The following is a 14,329-nucleotide window of genomic DNA, read 5'->3' as shown; positions in this document are numbered from 1 at the left end:
AAACGTGCTTATCTATTTACTGCGTACAGCTATCACAGTTGACACTACTATAATTAAGACCCGACTAGTATTTCACAGTGGTTATTCGAGGTTTTTATAAAAATAGAAAAATTCTTTAAATGTGCTTATTTATTTACTGCGTACAGCTACCACAGTTGGGTTTGTAAATCAGTGAAGACAATATTTAGTAGTTTATTAATAGTTTGTAGCCTGGCATTAGCAAATTTGGACAATTACACAAGCAGTGTATATCCTCTGATATACCGTTCTGTGCATGGTGAATTTATGGCAGTATAAGCTAGTCTTGTGACCCAGTTCAGTATGAATTATTTAAGATGACCATTTTCCGGAGTAGGAATGTTTAGTATGTAAAACATCTTCATTACTTAATTGTGCTTTAAAGATTCGTGAAGTGGGATGAGGTGATTTTAAGTTCAGGTAAATTAATAACAGTTGGTTTTTTTTTTATAGAAAAGGGATTTTTATACGCCCACATTTCAGTGTGGACATCGTTTATCGTCACCCTGTCTGTCGGTCCGCCAACAATTGCCTTGTGAACGTGATGGAGACAAGAACTTTCAACGGATTCGTTTCAAATTTGGTGTCAAGTCTTGTGGCGTGGTCATAAGCGGACTTTTCGTTCAGGAGTTATGCCCCCTCCCCGAAAACCTTGTGAACGCCATAAAGGCTATAGTTTCGACGGATTCTGTTCAAATTTGGTGTAGATCACTGTGGTCATGAGAGGACGAACTCTATCGATGTTCAGCGTTCTACGACTTTCTTTTCGTTCCGGAGTTATTCCACATTGCCGAAAACCTTATGAAAGCGATAGAGGCTGTAAGTTTCTTTAGATTTTTTTAAAATTTCGTGTGAGCTTCCGGAGCCCCCCCCCCCACGCCGAAAACCTTGTGAACACGATAGAGGCTGTACTTTGTAACGAATGTTTTTCAAATTTGGATGGTAGCATTATGGCCATGAGCGGATGCATCCTATTCGGAAAATATTGTGAGCGTGATACTGGATACGGGGGCAATGGTGGCTCTATCAGTGAATAAGACGTTTGCTAGCTAACCTGGAGGCCCCGTGTTCGATCCCGGGGTTGGCCGAGAAAGTTGAATAGTGCAGAGTATGATGTTTGCTAGCGGAGGTCCCGTGTTCGATCTCGGGTGGGAGTGGGATGGAAAGGCGCTCTTGGCGGTTGGATTTCAAAATAAGAGTAGACTGTAGCGCCGCTGTCCGGGCAAAATTTCCGTCATAGCACATTGTATGACGTATGGACATTTTCTTTAGCCAAGTCGGGGCAGAACAGTAGGATATTAAACCCCATTTAATTTCATTTTTTTAATGGATCGTCTTCATATTTGAAGTATTTGTGTCATCCGCGGCTTTCTGTTCTTGAATTTTTTCCCCTTTACGAAAATCGCGTGAACGCGATAGAAGATATAGGCTTTAACAGATTTTTTCTCAAATTTGGATGCAAACAATGGGTTCATAAGAGGAAAAAATCTAGAGATTAGATTTCTTCCGGGATCCTAGATCCCTATTGCAAAGTTGCTCCACATCCAAGTGTTCCTTTCGGATAAGCTGCAGTTGAGACAAAGCTGCTGTGTGGGGGTATTTCTATCTTTTATAGAAAGTGTAGATTGTAAGTACAGTACTGTCCCCATTAGTTCAGTTGTTCAAGATTATGTAACCATTAATCGAATATGGGTAATGCATATGCTTTATATATAATTTGTAGGGACCTTCCGAAACAATATACATGTATACATTTAATAACTTTAGTAACGATATAATTAATATTGACAGTCCATTACAAGTACTGCTTAAACCCCTAATAGAAGCCATGCCGTCTACTATCTGTTCCATTAATAATAAATAGGTTTTGTTTTCTTGAGTTGGTAATAGTAGTTGTTTTATACATGTTTCGTTGTTTTCACGAATTACTGATTGATTTTTAAAGTCTTCATTTCGAACAGATTGGCAGCCTATTTCATTTGCGTAGTTTCTTTACGAGAAAACAAATCGGTTTCGATTACCTATCTCGTTTTGTACTCGAGTTGGTATTCGAATTGGTTCTCGTAAACGCGATGAGTTGCCTCGCAAGATGGCTGAAGACTGAAGAATTGAGGAAAAATGTTAAAAAAATTCACTTTTCTTTATTATGTTCTTGGCGACACCGCCCAAAAATAAAAACGAAAAGTTGTACCAGTTGACTGTCCCCAAATGCCCCGTATTTTTATTAGGAATGTCCATAATATTCATATTTTAACGTGAAATTCAAAAGAAATGTCATAAATCAGGAGACTGATGGTGGGTTTTTAAAGTAATTTAGAAGTACGCTCGTAAATTTAGCCCTTTCCGATTATAATAAATGAGGCACTTGTGCGAAACACAGTCGAATCCCTTACTAACATCGAAGAATAGCCTATGCACTTTACTTTTTACACCGCCAACTGGCATATTGTTGAGGCGTTGGCTCGCTGTCCTGGAGGTCGGGTGTTCGATCCCTGCATTGGCCGAGAAAGTTCATCCCGATTTTCCGACGTGGTTTCCCCTGGGCCTGACAAGGACAACTGTCTAGTCCTTCGGATGAGACGAAAAACCGAGGCCCCGTGTAAACATTGGAATGCACGTAAAAGATCCCTTGGCAGTTGGAATTCGATATAAGAGTAGGCGATAGTTCCGCTGCCCGGGCAAAATTTTCCTCATAGCACACTGTATGGCGTATGCCCGTCTTCATTAGCCCAGTATAGGAGTAAAACAGTAGGACGTTAAACCCCATTTCATTTCATTTCATTTCATTTTTCATTACTTATCGGGGGGTTGGATGGCTGAGTGGTTAGCGTGCGCGCGCTGTATCATAAAGTCTGTCATTGAGTCGACTGGCGTGGTTTCGAATCCCCGGTTGTACGTGACAAGGAGTAGGGTCGCCTGTCCAACCTCGTGGGTTTTCTCCGGGTCCTCCGGTTTCCTCCCACTGCTAAAGACCCCTACGCGCAAGCGAATTATGTAAATAAAATTAAACCGTATGTTAGTCCCGAAATGACCTAGTTTGTGTCGAGTGGACGTTAAACCCCATTTCTCTCTCTCTCTCATTACTTATCAAATCAGATTGTAGCTGTACAGATCTGCGAAAGAATTAAAACAGCTGACTGTCATTTGAAGGATGTTAAATTCCTTGCAAACTATCATATGGTTGAATCACCGAAAGGAAAATCATTCCGCAATTAGTTGAGTATTTACAAAACAATATGGTGAATTGAAAAGAAATATCAATCACAACCTGCTGCATGCTCTGCAGACAATATAAACGGGATATCGTTACTTCTGTCAAAACGCTCAAACATTGGGTCAAAATTTATGTAGTTTCATAATAAATAACAAATATTTCATTGACAGTTTTGATATTTTATGGCCGTTTTGATATTTTTGGGCGGTTTTAGTTTAAGGCCGTTTTCATTAAAAGTTTGGCTGTTTTAGTTTTTAGGCCGTTTTGCTACTTATGAGTCTTAACTAAATAATTTAGCTGGGTCGCTTTTTAATTCGATTGAATGCAAGCTGGGAGGGTATCTACCGCAGAGATTTTGTTCAATAATCAATATGAGCACATTTTAGCGTTGATTAAGCCATGAATAATTTGTCCCAAACATGAAAATGACGACGGGCTACTTTAAAAAGTTTTGTTACAGGCTTGCATAAACTTTTTGTACAATATTTTAAGATAAAAGTTATTGGAGCGATCATATCCCGGTGCTTTTTTGACGCAAGAAAATGTTATATCACGCCGTAATCACGATGTAAAAAAAAATCATTAAATGGTAACGTTGGCGGATCATCATTTATGTCACTTAAATGATTTGGACTTACAAAGAGATTATTTAAAATATTTAAAGGGCTTGCATAAACTTTTTGTACAATATTTTAATAAAGTTATATATACCGCCGTCAGGGGCGCAGTGGCGGCGCCCCCCTACCCCCATTAATCTGGTCTGCCCTCTGTTTGCCCCCCCCCCCCCTAATAATTTTAGAAAATAAAAAAAAGTATTTGTGATACGTTTCGGTAATCAATACCTTCTACGGTGAATAAATCCCACATCCCCACTCAGTCATAAACTTGGATGTTGCAGAGCATTTCCGACAGTCTATTTTTCAAAATGTTCTTGGCGAGGTCCCCAATGGACTCGCTAGTTTGGCGCTCACAAGGGGAATTCGTTGAGGTTCGCAAGTCCGTTCGTTTGACTTTGACATTTTGTTCGGGGATCACGTGGCTAAGTGGGTAAGACGCTAGCTCGCTAGCCTGGAGGTCGGGTGTTCGATCCCTGCACTGGTCGAGAAAGTTCATCCAGATTTTCCGGCGTGGTTTCCCCTTGTCAGTGATGCAGGACGGAGGGCCTGACAAGGAAAGCTGTCTAGTCGTTCGGATGGGACGAAAAACCGAGGTCCCGTGTACACATTGGCGTGCACGTAAAAGATCTCTTGGCAGTTGGAATTCGATATAAGAGTAGGCCGTAGTGCCGCTGTCCGGGCAAAATTTCCCTCATAGCACACTGTATGGCGTATGCCCGTCTTCATTAGCCCAGGTTAGGAGCAGAACAGTAGGACGTTAAACTCCATTTCATTTCATTTCATTTTGACATTTTGTTCTCGGATATAAACTAGTGATCAGGCGACGAACGGTATCTGGGCAGATTTTATCTCGACGATCGGTGCCTGACAGAATACTGTAAGACAGCATTTCCGGCAGTCTATTTTTCAAAATTTTCTGGGGGAGGACTCCCTGCTTTGACGCTTTTGAGTGGGCTTCGTCGTGATTCGCAAGTCCGTTCGTTTGACACTTTACCTCATCGATCAGTGCCTGAAATACTGCCAGGCTGCATTTCCGGCAACCTGTTTTTCAAAATTTCTGGGGAAGGCCCCCTACCCCTAGTTGAAGCTCGTGCCTTTGCCCCCTTAACCTTGGACTTTGTCCCAACTTTGCCCCTCCAATCACCGACGGCTGGCGCCGCCACTGCAGGGGCGTGGTGACCCATGATTTTGATTGAGGAACAAGACTCCACAAAAAGCAATATCTATATGTGTCAGTGTACGGCGGGGGATGGGGGTGGGGGCGATAACTCCCAGTGCTGCCGAGTAATATAGGGCTGTATGGAACATGCTCGAGTCGATTTGTAGCACATCGGACCCACGGTATATGTTTGACACTGGTTAAGCATTATGATTATAGTTTAGTTGAAACGGATTGAACAACAGGCAAAGCCTATATAAGTTCTTTCCCAGGGATACAGAAAATAATAAACGATAAATATAAACATATACATAAAAATAAGATGAAATATAATAATTTGTAAAACCGAACATATATACAATATATACAGTTTCATGTGGAAATGATATATACGAAATATAGTTGATGCAATTATTTGAAATTATACAATATGTAAAAACGAATCAAAACCTTTTGGTACTTTTTATAAAATTATGGACTGCTTCAAAAATCAAAATATTAGAGGTGTTCGAAAGATTTGTAGAGTCATTTAGAATTAGATCTAGAATAATAGTTTCTGTGAATACCTTTAATAAATTTAATAGTTCGATTCTGATAGTTGAATAAGATGGACAAGAGAAGAAGAAGTCGTAGTTATCTTAATCCGAAGAATTACATTTTGGACATATTTTTGATTCAGATAGGTAGTGGTGGAAAAGGTGATTGTTGAGATTACTAGATTTATTTCTTAGTTGGCAGTGAATGATATTTTCCTTACGGTTTCCATAATGAAAGGAACTAGGTTTTTTATGTATAGGATACTGACTCAGGAGACTGGACTTAAAAGTACTTAGAAACGGCGATAACTGCACGTGTACAGGAAGGCTATTCCATAGTTTTATTGTGTTTGGGAAAAACTTTTTAGATAAGAAGATGTTTTACATTGTTGTATTTTCATAATGTGGTTTCTAAGATTGTAATAATTTGTTTCGGGTTGTATTTTCATTAGAATATCGGACAAATACTGGGGACTATAGCAATTAATGATTTTATAAAAAAAAAATAGACGAGTTTATGCTTTTGATGGCGTTTGAACAGTGGTTCCCACCCTAATTCGTCATAAACATATTTTCTGTGGGAATTTCGGCGTAGGCCAGTTATGATTCTTCCTGCTTCTAGTTAGATATTCTCAAGTAATTATGAATCTTTAGTACTACTACAATCCCCATACTCCATAAGAGGACGTATAAATGACGTAAATATCGTACATAAAGTAGATCTATTTAATTTGAATTTTAATTGGCGTAGTATGCAAGCTTATTTTGTGAATTTTAGAAATATGTTCTGCCCATGTTCCGTTTAGATGAAAAGTAATTCCCAGGTGGCAGTTTGGGGTAACTTTATCAATAATTTTATTTTCAAACATAAGATTAGGATGATTAGGTTTTTTTTACATGTGAATATTAAGTTTTTAGTTTTATTTGGATTAAATTTTATTTGCCATTTATTTGCCCACCTTGATATTAGCTTCTGATCACTATTGATTGAATTAGCAGGTTCAAATGGGTTATCATTTATAATTCAAATAGGGACGTATCGTCAGCAAATAATCGTACATTGTTATTTAGATTGTCTGAAATATCATTTATGTAGATGAAGAATAGAAAAGGACCGAGTATTGATACCTGGGGAACCCCGGATTTAACTGACAAATAAGGTGATAGAAAGCCTTCAAGGACAACACATTGTTTACGATCTGTTAAATAATTGTATATCCAATCACATAAATTTAAACTAATATCATACTTTCGCAGCTTATATATAATTCCCATAGACTTTATCAAATGCTTTTGAAATATCACAGAATACAAAGCTAAGCTCTTTCCCTTTATCTAGATTACTCATGGTTATATTATATATTTCAAAAAGTTGGTTTATTGTTGAATCATTTTTTTTTTCAAATCCTGACTGATGTTTAGATAATAAATCATATTTTTAAATAAAGTTGTACAGGTGTTTTAGGATAATTTTTTTTTTCAAAAATATACAAATTGTGCACGTTAATGAAATGGGGCGATAATTTTCTAAAAATTGTAGATCACCCTTCCCTTTAAAGGCGGCTGTGACATGTGAAGTTTTCCATATGTCTGAAAGTTGTTTAGTTGTAAGACACAGGTTGCATATACGAGTTAATGGAATTACAATGGCCGGAGATATGTTTCTTTTTAGAATTAATGGACTGATTTCATCTGGTCCTGGTGGTTTTGAAGAGTTGAGTATTTTTAATTGATCTTTAACCTCTTGTTCAGTTACGATAAAATCATTCATTGTGATATCAGAACGTGCATCGGAGGGGGTAATTCATGCGAGGTATCTAGTTTTGAAACAGATGTAAAGTATGAATTTAATACTGTCGCCTTATCAAATGGATGAGAATAAATTTTGTCATTGGGGTTAATAGGGGTTTGATTATAACTGTTTACCTTATCCATTTTCACAACTGATTTTACTAATTTCCACCACTGATTTGATGTAACTTTATGATTATTTATTTCATTAGTGATTTTAGATTTAAAATCATCTTTCGCTTGACGTATGAGTGAAATTACCTCATTTCTAATTTTACGGAACTTTAACCAGTGGTTTGGCTTATTTGACTTTTTGGCACGCTTATGGGCTCGGTTTCTTTGTCGAATTTTTAGACGGATGCAGTTGTTCATAAAAAGTTTATAATTGGGCCTAATTGTGACTACTTCAGTAAGGAATGAATATTAATGTGTTTTCGTCAAGGACATTTTTGAAATCATTATATAATTTCTTTATATCCTTACTATTAAAAACTGTTGTTGACCATTCTATTTGTTTAAGAGAATCATATAAGGCTTCAAAATTTGCCTGTTTATAATTTCTGATTTTGCGTTTATATGATAATTGTTTATAGGTGTTAAAGTTAATTTCTACAGTTATTAACGAATAAGTACTACATATTGGATGGAATACTGTATATTTAGAAATAAGATACCCTTTATTTGTAATAAACAGATCTATGCGTGTTCCTGGATGAGTTGTAAAGTTAGTTGGTTCATATATGATATTTACTAGATCAAAGCGTTGTAATAATACGCCTAGTTTTTGGCATTATTGTTTACGGTAGATTTTGGAGTGGAAGTGACTGGAAACAGACCGACGTCTAACAAAGATTGTTGTCTTAATTGTATTTGGCCCGACAGAATTTAGGACACATCCAATTTGTTCACTTGCTGTTGGGATGATGACATTGGTAGTTGTGTTGACCTCTGACCCGTTTCTAGCTTCTGATGGACTGGCTACTATTTCTTGACGAGTCCTTGGTATATAATCTCGAGTGTTGTTTTGATTAGTAACTTTCAGATATTTAAAAAAAAGAATTAAAAATGACTTGAGTGAAAATTATAAAAAAAAAAACGAATTACATTAAAATTGACTCGGGTGAAAATTAAAATTGAATTGGGTGAATATTATAAAAAAAACAAATTATTTTAAAATTGACTTGGGTGATAATTTAAAAAACAAATTATATTAAAATTGACTTGGGTGGAAATTATAAAAAAAAAACAAATTATATTACAAATGACTTGGGTGGAAATTAAAATTGACTTGGGTGAAAATTATAAAAAAAAAAACAAATTGTATTAAAATTGACTTGGGTGAATATAAAAAAAAAATAATGATATTATTTTTCATTTCCCTTATCAGCCACCGTAATAATCTGTGTCACTGAGATATAATAATCATCATACCTATTTTCTATGAACTTATTGGAAAAACTCTCTCTGGCTATTTACTCGACCTCTCTTGTCCAGCCTCTTTGACAGCATTATGATTATGATTATAGTGTTGAAAACCGCATTGGGGTCGTGTGATTTTTAGCTATTTGCAAGGGGTGCAAAACTCGAGGGGGCGCAAAAACTCAAAACCATGAACCAAAGCTCGTCATTGCGCCCCTCTCACTTAGTCCCTGACCCCGGTGCTTTTTTGACGCAAGCCAAGGTTAGAATATATCACGCGGTAATCACAATGTAAAAAAAAACCCCATTAAATGGTGATGTTGGTGGATCATCATTGATATCACTTAACTGATTTGAACTTACAAAGATACTATTTAAAATGTTTTCTTTTTGAGTATTATTTTTCTTTGATTGATTTTCAATCTATACTTTTTCTTATTTAAGAAATATTACAACTTGGTAAATGAAATAATGTAGAATGAGCATAATGTATCTGACTCTACTGGTGTGTTTTTATCAGTTATGATTTAGTAATCAAAAGGCTAAAGTCCTGTCTTCTATTGATTGAATACTTTTATAGGCAAGGAAAACTTACTAAAATAAAAGATTTATTTTAACATTTTCTTAAGCTATATTACTTTTTAAGTAATGAATATTTCCCGATATTTTTTTTCCAACGATTTCTGTCTGATTAGACTTTTCTTTTAGAATTCTGAGCAGATCCAGCGTTTTCAAAATCCGATCTAATGCGCCTGTAACATAGGTTGGTTATTGACATATACTTGCAAGGAATCCAGCTTTAAGATAACAGCTAAGCAACGGCTAAACATGAGAGATTGTGCAAATATTATCTTATCAAAGTGAGACTATTTTGACTCATTATGTAGGATAGGTCTAGCATATATTTCATAAACTGGCAGTGGCTGATTTTATAGATTGTAATATATATATATATATATTTTTAAGACATATATTTTATTCACTATGGGAAATTGGGGAACAAATTGAAATATGATTGAACTGTTGTAAAGATAAGGTTATTAATTTCGTTGTTGGAATCATGCAGGCAGTAGAGTAGTGGTTTTCTGTTCTTATATACTCATCAGGATGTAATATATTTTGTTAACTTTGATATACAAGGTGTGGATTTATAGTGTCACACGAACAAAATTGCGATTGGATGCATAGTTGCACATGGGTAAATATACATTTTATTGATCTTAAATCTGTTCTGAGTTAAAGGACAACAGAAAGCGAGAAATGGGGTTGAACGTCCACTTGACACAAACTAGGTCATTTCGGGACTAACATATGGTTCAATTTGATTTCAACAATTCGCTTGCGCGTAGGGGTCTTTAGCAGTGGGGGGGGGGGGGGCGGAGAAAACCCACGAGGTTGGACAGGCGACCCCACTCCTTGCCACGTACAACCGGGGAATCGAAACCACGCCAGTTGACTCATGACAAACCTTACGATACAGCGCGCACGTGCTAACTATTCAGTCCTCCAACCCCCCTTTAAAGGACAACATGGCAGCATTTATAGGTCATAGGTTTGAAAACTATTTAAATCTACCAATACTAAAAGCATTTGAAATATTTTTTACTTTTACTTGGGTCCCTGAAATTGTGGCCAAGTTATTATCTAAATCAAATATTTTGCTTTGTGTTAAAGATATAAGAGCTAAATCTGTCTACTGCAGATCTTTATAGTGACTTCAAATGTTATATAATTATTTAAACATGTATTAACATGACAAGCCCATAATCAATCGTCTAGGTCATCGGACGGCTTCGATTTTAAGTATATTAGAACGCTTCACCCATTTAATGATTTAATATAAGAAAGGAGACGTGAGGCTAAGGCTCGCATAACCAGTACCGTGGTTAGGATTATAAACAATCAACGCCACATATTGTCAAAACTCCAAACAGTGATAACTTCGCGCAGAATAAAGTAATACGAATGAAATTTTCAATATATTAATTTTGCATTATCTATTTTTGAACTATTATAGCAAAAACGACCAGCACTGTATCTAAAACTTACATAATGCATCTTTGGGATTTGCTATCTAAATAATATCTTTCAAGCCGCTATCAATATTGACGGCATTAAAACCACCCTTTATCTCGCTCGTGGGTATTCTGTCCAAGGCACAAATTAATGTGACTGACAAACAAGCAAGTCAAAAAATACATGAACAGAAGTTAGAAGTTAGACGAAAGCATTTTAGAATTTTGAATCTAATATACCGCCATAGGCCAGTAGCTGACACCAAATAATGTTATCAGAAAAAAACAATTTGCTCCAGGATCAGGAATTGTAAAAGATCTTTGCTTTGATTTAATAGAGATATACATTATCTCTGCCCATTTTGTATTATAAAATTAAGGAAATACAATAAATTTGTTTTTGCCAACGGCACACATTGAAACACATCAAAAAATAGCGACACACCTAACTAACTATATATGAAAACTATTTGAATTTTGCAAAGTAAAAACATGGCAAGTCAGACGGCATACAACCGCAGACCGAGACTAGTCATACATTGTTAAAAATAATAAGGTAGTTTACCCCAATTCGGGTGGAAACTAGTTACCACTTAAAGAGGGGTAACTCCTAGCCTTTAGTGGCGTAAACCGATAACACCCTACTAGTGTGAAAACATTACACCAATCTAAGTGGAAAGTAGTTGACACTCGTTGGAGTAGATTAAGCATTACACCTCGATGATGTTTTGTAAATTACACATCCATTTTAATTATTACACCAACGGGGGTGTATTTTGTTCGATACTTATTTCAAGCCAACGACTATAGGTCTCTATGACCCAGATTACATATAGATCGTCGACTACTTCGCTTCATTTTACAATGACAATAAATTGACAAATATCAATCAAACTGATTCAAATTCAACTGCCGTTTGGCAATTAGACAATCTGTGTCAGTTCACAATGAATATAAATCAATACACATATCCTTACAACTTAGCTGAATAGTGTGGTTTATTCATTTATGCATCTCACCTGAATTAAGAATACTAGTAATTAATTAAGATATTGTACTTGGTAATATTTTGGAACATTTACACGTATTTAAATGTATACAAGCTAAAATAATCTATACTTGAGGCGTTATGAAATATTATTAAGATTATTATACATGATAATATTCTGAAAGACTTATATATTCGTTATGAGTAAACACTCTAAAATGAGTTATAGTTGTGTTACTAATGCAATTAATGCCATATTTTACAAAAAAACCACTCAAATTGGAGTACCCAAATCATGTGGTTTTTAGCATTTTCTAAGTGTGCCGTTCAAAATTCCGCGTCACACTTAAGCCAGGCTGACACTTGCACGACTTTTGGCCTCGATTTTGTCGTGCCATTTTGGGGCACGAACTGGGAGGCTCCTGCACTGTTCACGACTAGTTCACGCATAGTTCACAACGAGTTCACAACGAGTTCACGAATGCGTGCCCATCAGTGTCCACATTGACACGAACTGGCACGACGAGTTCACGCATAGTTTGCGCATTGTTTACGCACTTCCCGCATTGGCACGACGAGTTTGCGCAATTCGGACCGTAATGTGCCGACTTGGGCACGCCATATAAAAAGGGGGCCTCCCCAACCCCTGGTCATTTTTGGATTGGCTGTGGAAGAGACAACATGCTGAATGTCAGAGACACAATCATTGCAGGGAAGAGAAGATGCACTGCCACGCACTGGCACGCATCGTCCCGACGAGGTCACGAACAGTTTGCGCATAGTTTATTTGAACATTTCAAAATTCTCGTCCCGACATGGCACGCAGTCACGACGGGTTTACGCACACTTCACGCCAGTTTACGACTAGTTTGCGCACTGGCACGACTCGAGTCGTGCCAATGCGTGCCACGGAATCGTGCAAGTGTCAGCCTTGCTTTAGGAAGATCTCGCGGCACACTGGCTAAGAATCACTATGCTGGATAATCGTGACTGACAAGAAATGAAATGAAATGGAGTTTAACGTCCTACTGTTCTGCTCCTAACCTGGGCTAATGAAGACGGGCATACGCCATACAGTGTGCTATGAGGGAAATTTTGCCCGGACAGCGGCACTACGGCCTACTCTTATATCGAATTCCAACTGCCAAGGGATCTTTTACGTGCACGCCAATGTGTACACGGGACCTCGGTTTTTCGTCCCATCCGAACGACTAGACAGCTTTCCTTGTCAGCCCCTCCGTCCTGCATCACTGACAAGGGAGAACCACGCCGGAAAATCTGGATGAACTTTCTCGGCCAATGCAGGGATCGAACACCCGACCGTGACTGACAAGAGAAAGCAGCTTAAACCCAGTACTGTGCGCATGCTATTTTTTTGATAAATAATATGTAAAATGACTTGCATATTTACTTATGCATAGATATAGTTTCATGTCGGTTTAACAAGTGCGTTGTATGTTTCATATTTGACCCTAGTTTGAGTTCATATTATAGCCTTAGTTCTTCTTCTTATTTGCGTTGTTTTTTTTTTTAAAAAATAAAAAATAAATAAAAAAAATAATAAAATTTTTTATTAAAAATGCATTATGCAAGTGTTAAATCACCTATAGCAAATCTTTCGTTTGGTTTCAAATGTTAATTGGACATTTATGACAAACCCATAACCAACTCACTAGACCATAGGATGGTTGTGATTTTCAACGGATTTAAGTACGATCGACAATTAAAAATGGATAATTGAGACTTTGTTGATTATCGTTACAACAGTAGTAATGCCAATCGAGACTACGATATTCTTCAAACGCCCATAACATCGCTCAGAATAAAGTAAGTTGACCAAAATTTTCAATATATTCGTTTTTCATAATGTTTTATTTAACTATTATAGCGAGAACTGTCCACTATCTAAATCTTACATAGTAAATATATCGTAAGTATTCCTAACATTGATAAACATTCCACTAATACTACTAGAAACTCTAACAGTATCAATAATCATCCTTAACACCAACATTGATCATCAACAGATTCAACTTGATCATCATTAAAGATGCATTATGTAAGATTTAGATAAAGGACTGATCGTCCTTGCTATAATAGTGTGAACATAATAGATAATGAGAAACGAATATATTGAAAATTTCATTCAAATTACTTTATTCTGAGTGAAGTTATCGGTGTGTGAAGATGTGGCGTAGACTGTTATCGTAGCAACGGTACTTGACAATCGATACTAAATCAGGATTATTCATTTAAATTTTTAAATCTCGCGGGTGTTCTAATCCATTCAAATCTCAACCTTCGGATATTCTAGAGAGTTGGTTACTAAATACGAATTATCTTTTTTCAGGTCTGAGTTGCGATGTGCAGGGAGGTAGATTTGTAATATAGTGATTAAAGCCTTTAAACGCTAGAAGTGTCAGTGCCAACCAGTGCCATGTCGTTTACAGACTTGATAAATACAGTCTATAAGGGTTTAAACAATGAGTTCGGAGCTGATAATGAAACTTATGTGTATGTATCAAAGAATAATTCAGGACCGACACGTATATTGGCAAGTCGTCACTCCCGT

At 36.7% G+C, this 14,329-nt stretch overlaps 1 protein-coding gene across 4 annotated transcripts in view; it reads left to right on the top strand.

The window, feature by feature from the left end:
* The window catches only part of LOC126813061 (receptor for retinol uptake STRA6), a 39,900-nt gene that overhangs the window by 3,985 nt on the left and 21,586 nt on the right, over positions 1–14,329 (top strand). For 2 of the 4 annotated variants that reach the window (XM_056102525.1, XM_056102533.1), the window contains exons 1-2: positions 245–438; positions 14,108–14,271. In XM_056102525.1, coding sequence (XP_055958500.1) covers positions 14,195–14,271 — 77 coding nt within the window. In that variant the 5' untranslated portion in view covers positions 245–438; positions 14,108–14,194. Of the gene's footprint in view, positions 1–244; positions 439–7,144; positions 7,259–14,107; positions 14,272–14,329 lie in introns of those variants that run through there. The other 2 variants (XM_056102528.1, XM_056102529.1) reach the window with 2 other exon arrangements.

This window comes from Patella vulgata, chromosome 1 (assembly GCF_932274485.2).
Source record: "Patella vulgata chromosome 1, xgPatVulg1.2, whole genome shotgun sequence".
In the NCBI taxonomy this organism is placed as follows: domain Eukaryota; kingdom Metazoa; phylum Mollusca; class Gastropoda; family Patellidae; genus Patella; species Patella vulgata.
The sequence above is the reverse complement of the archived record's forward strand: the minus strand, read 5'-3'. Positions and strand labels throughout refer to the sequence as shown.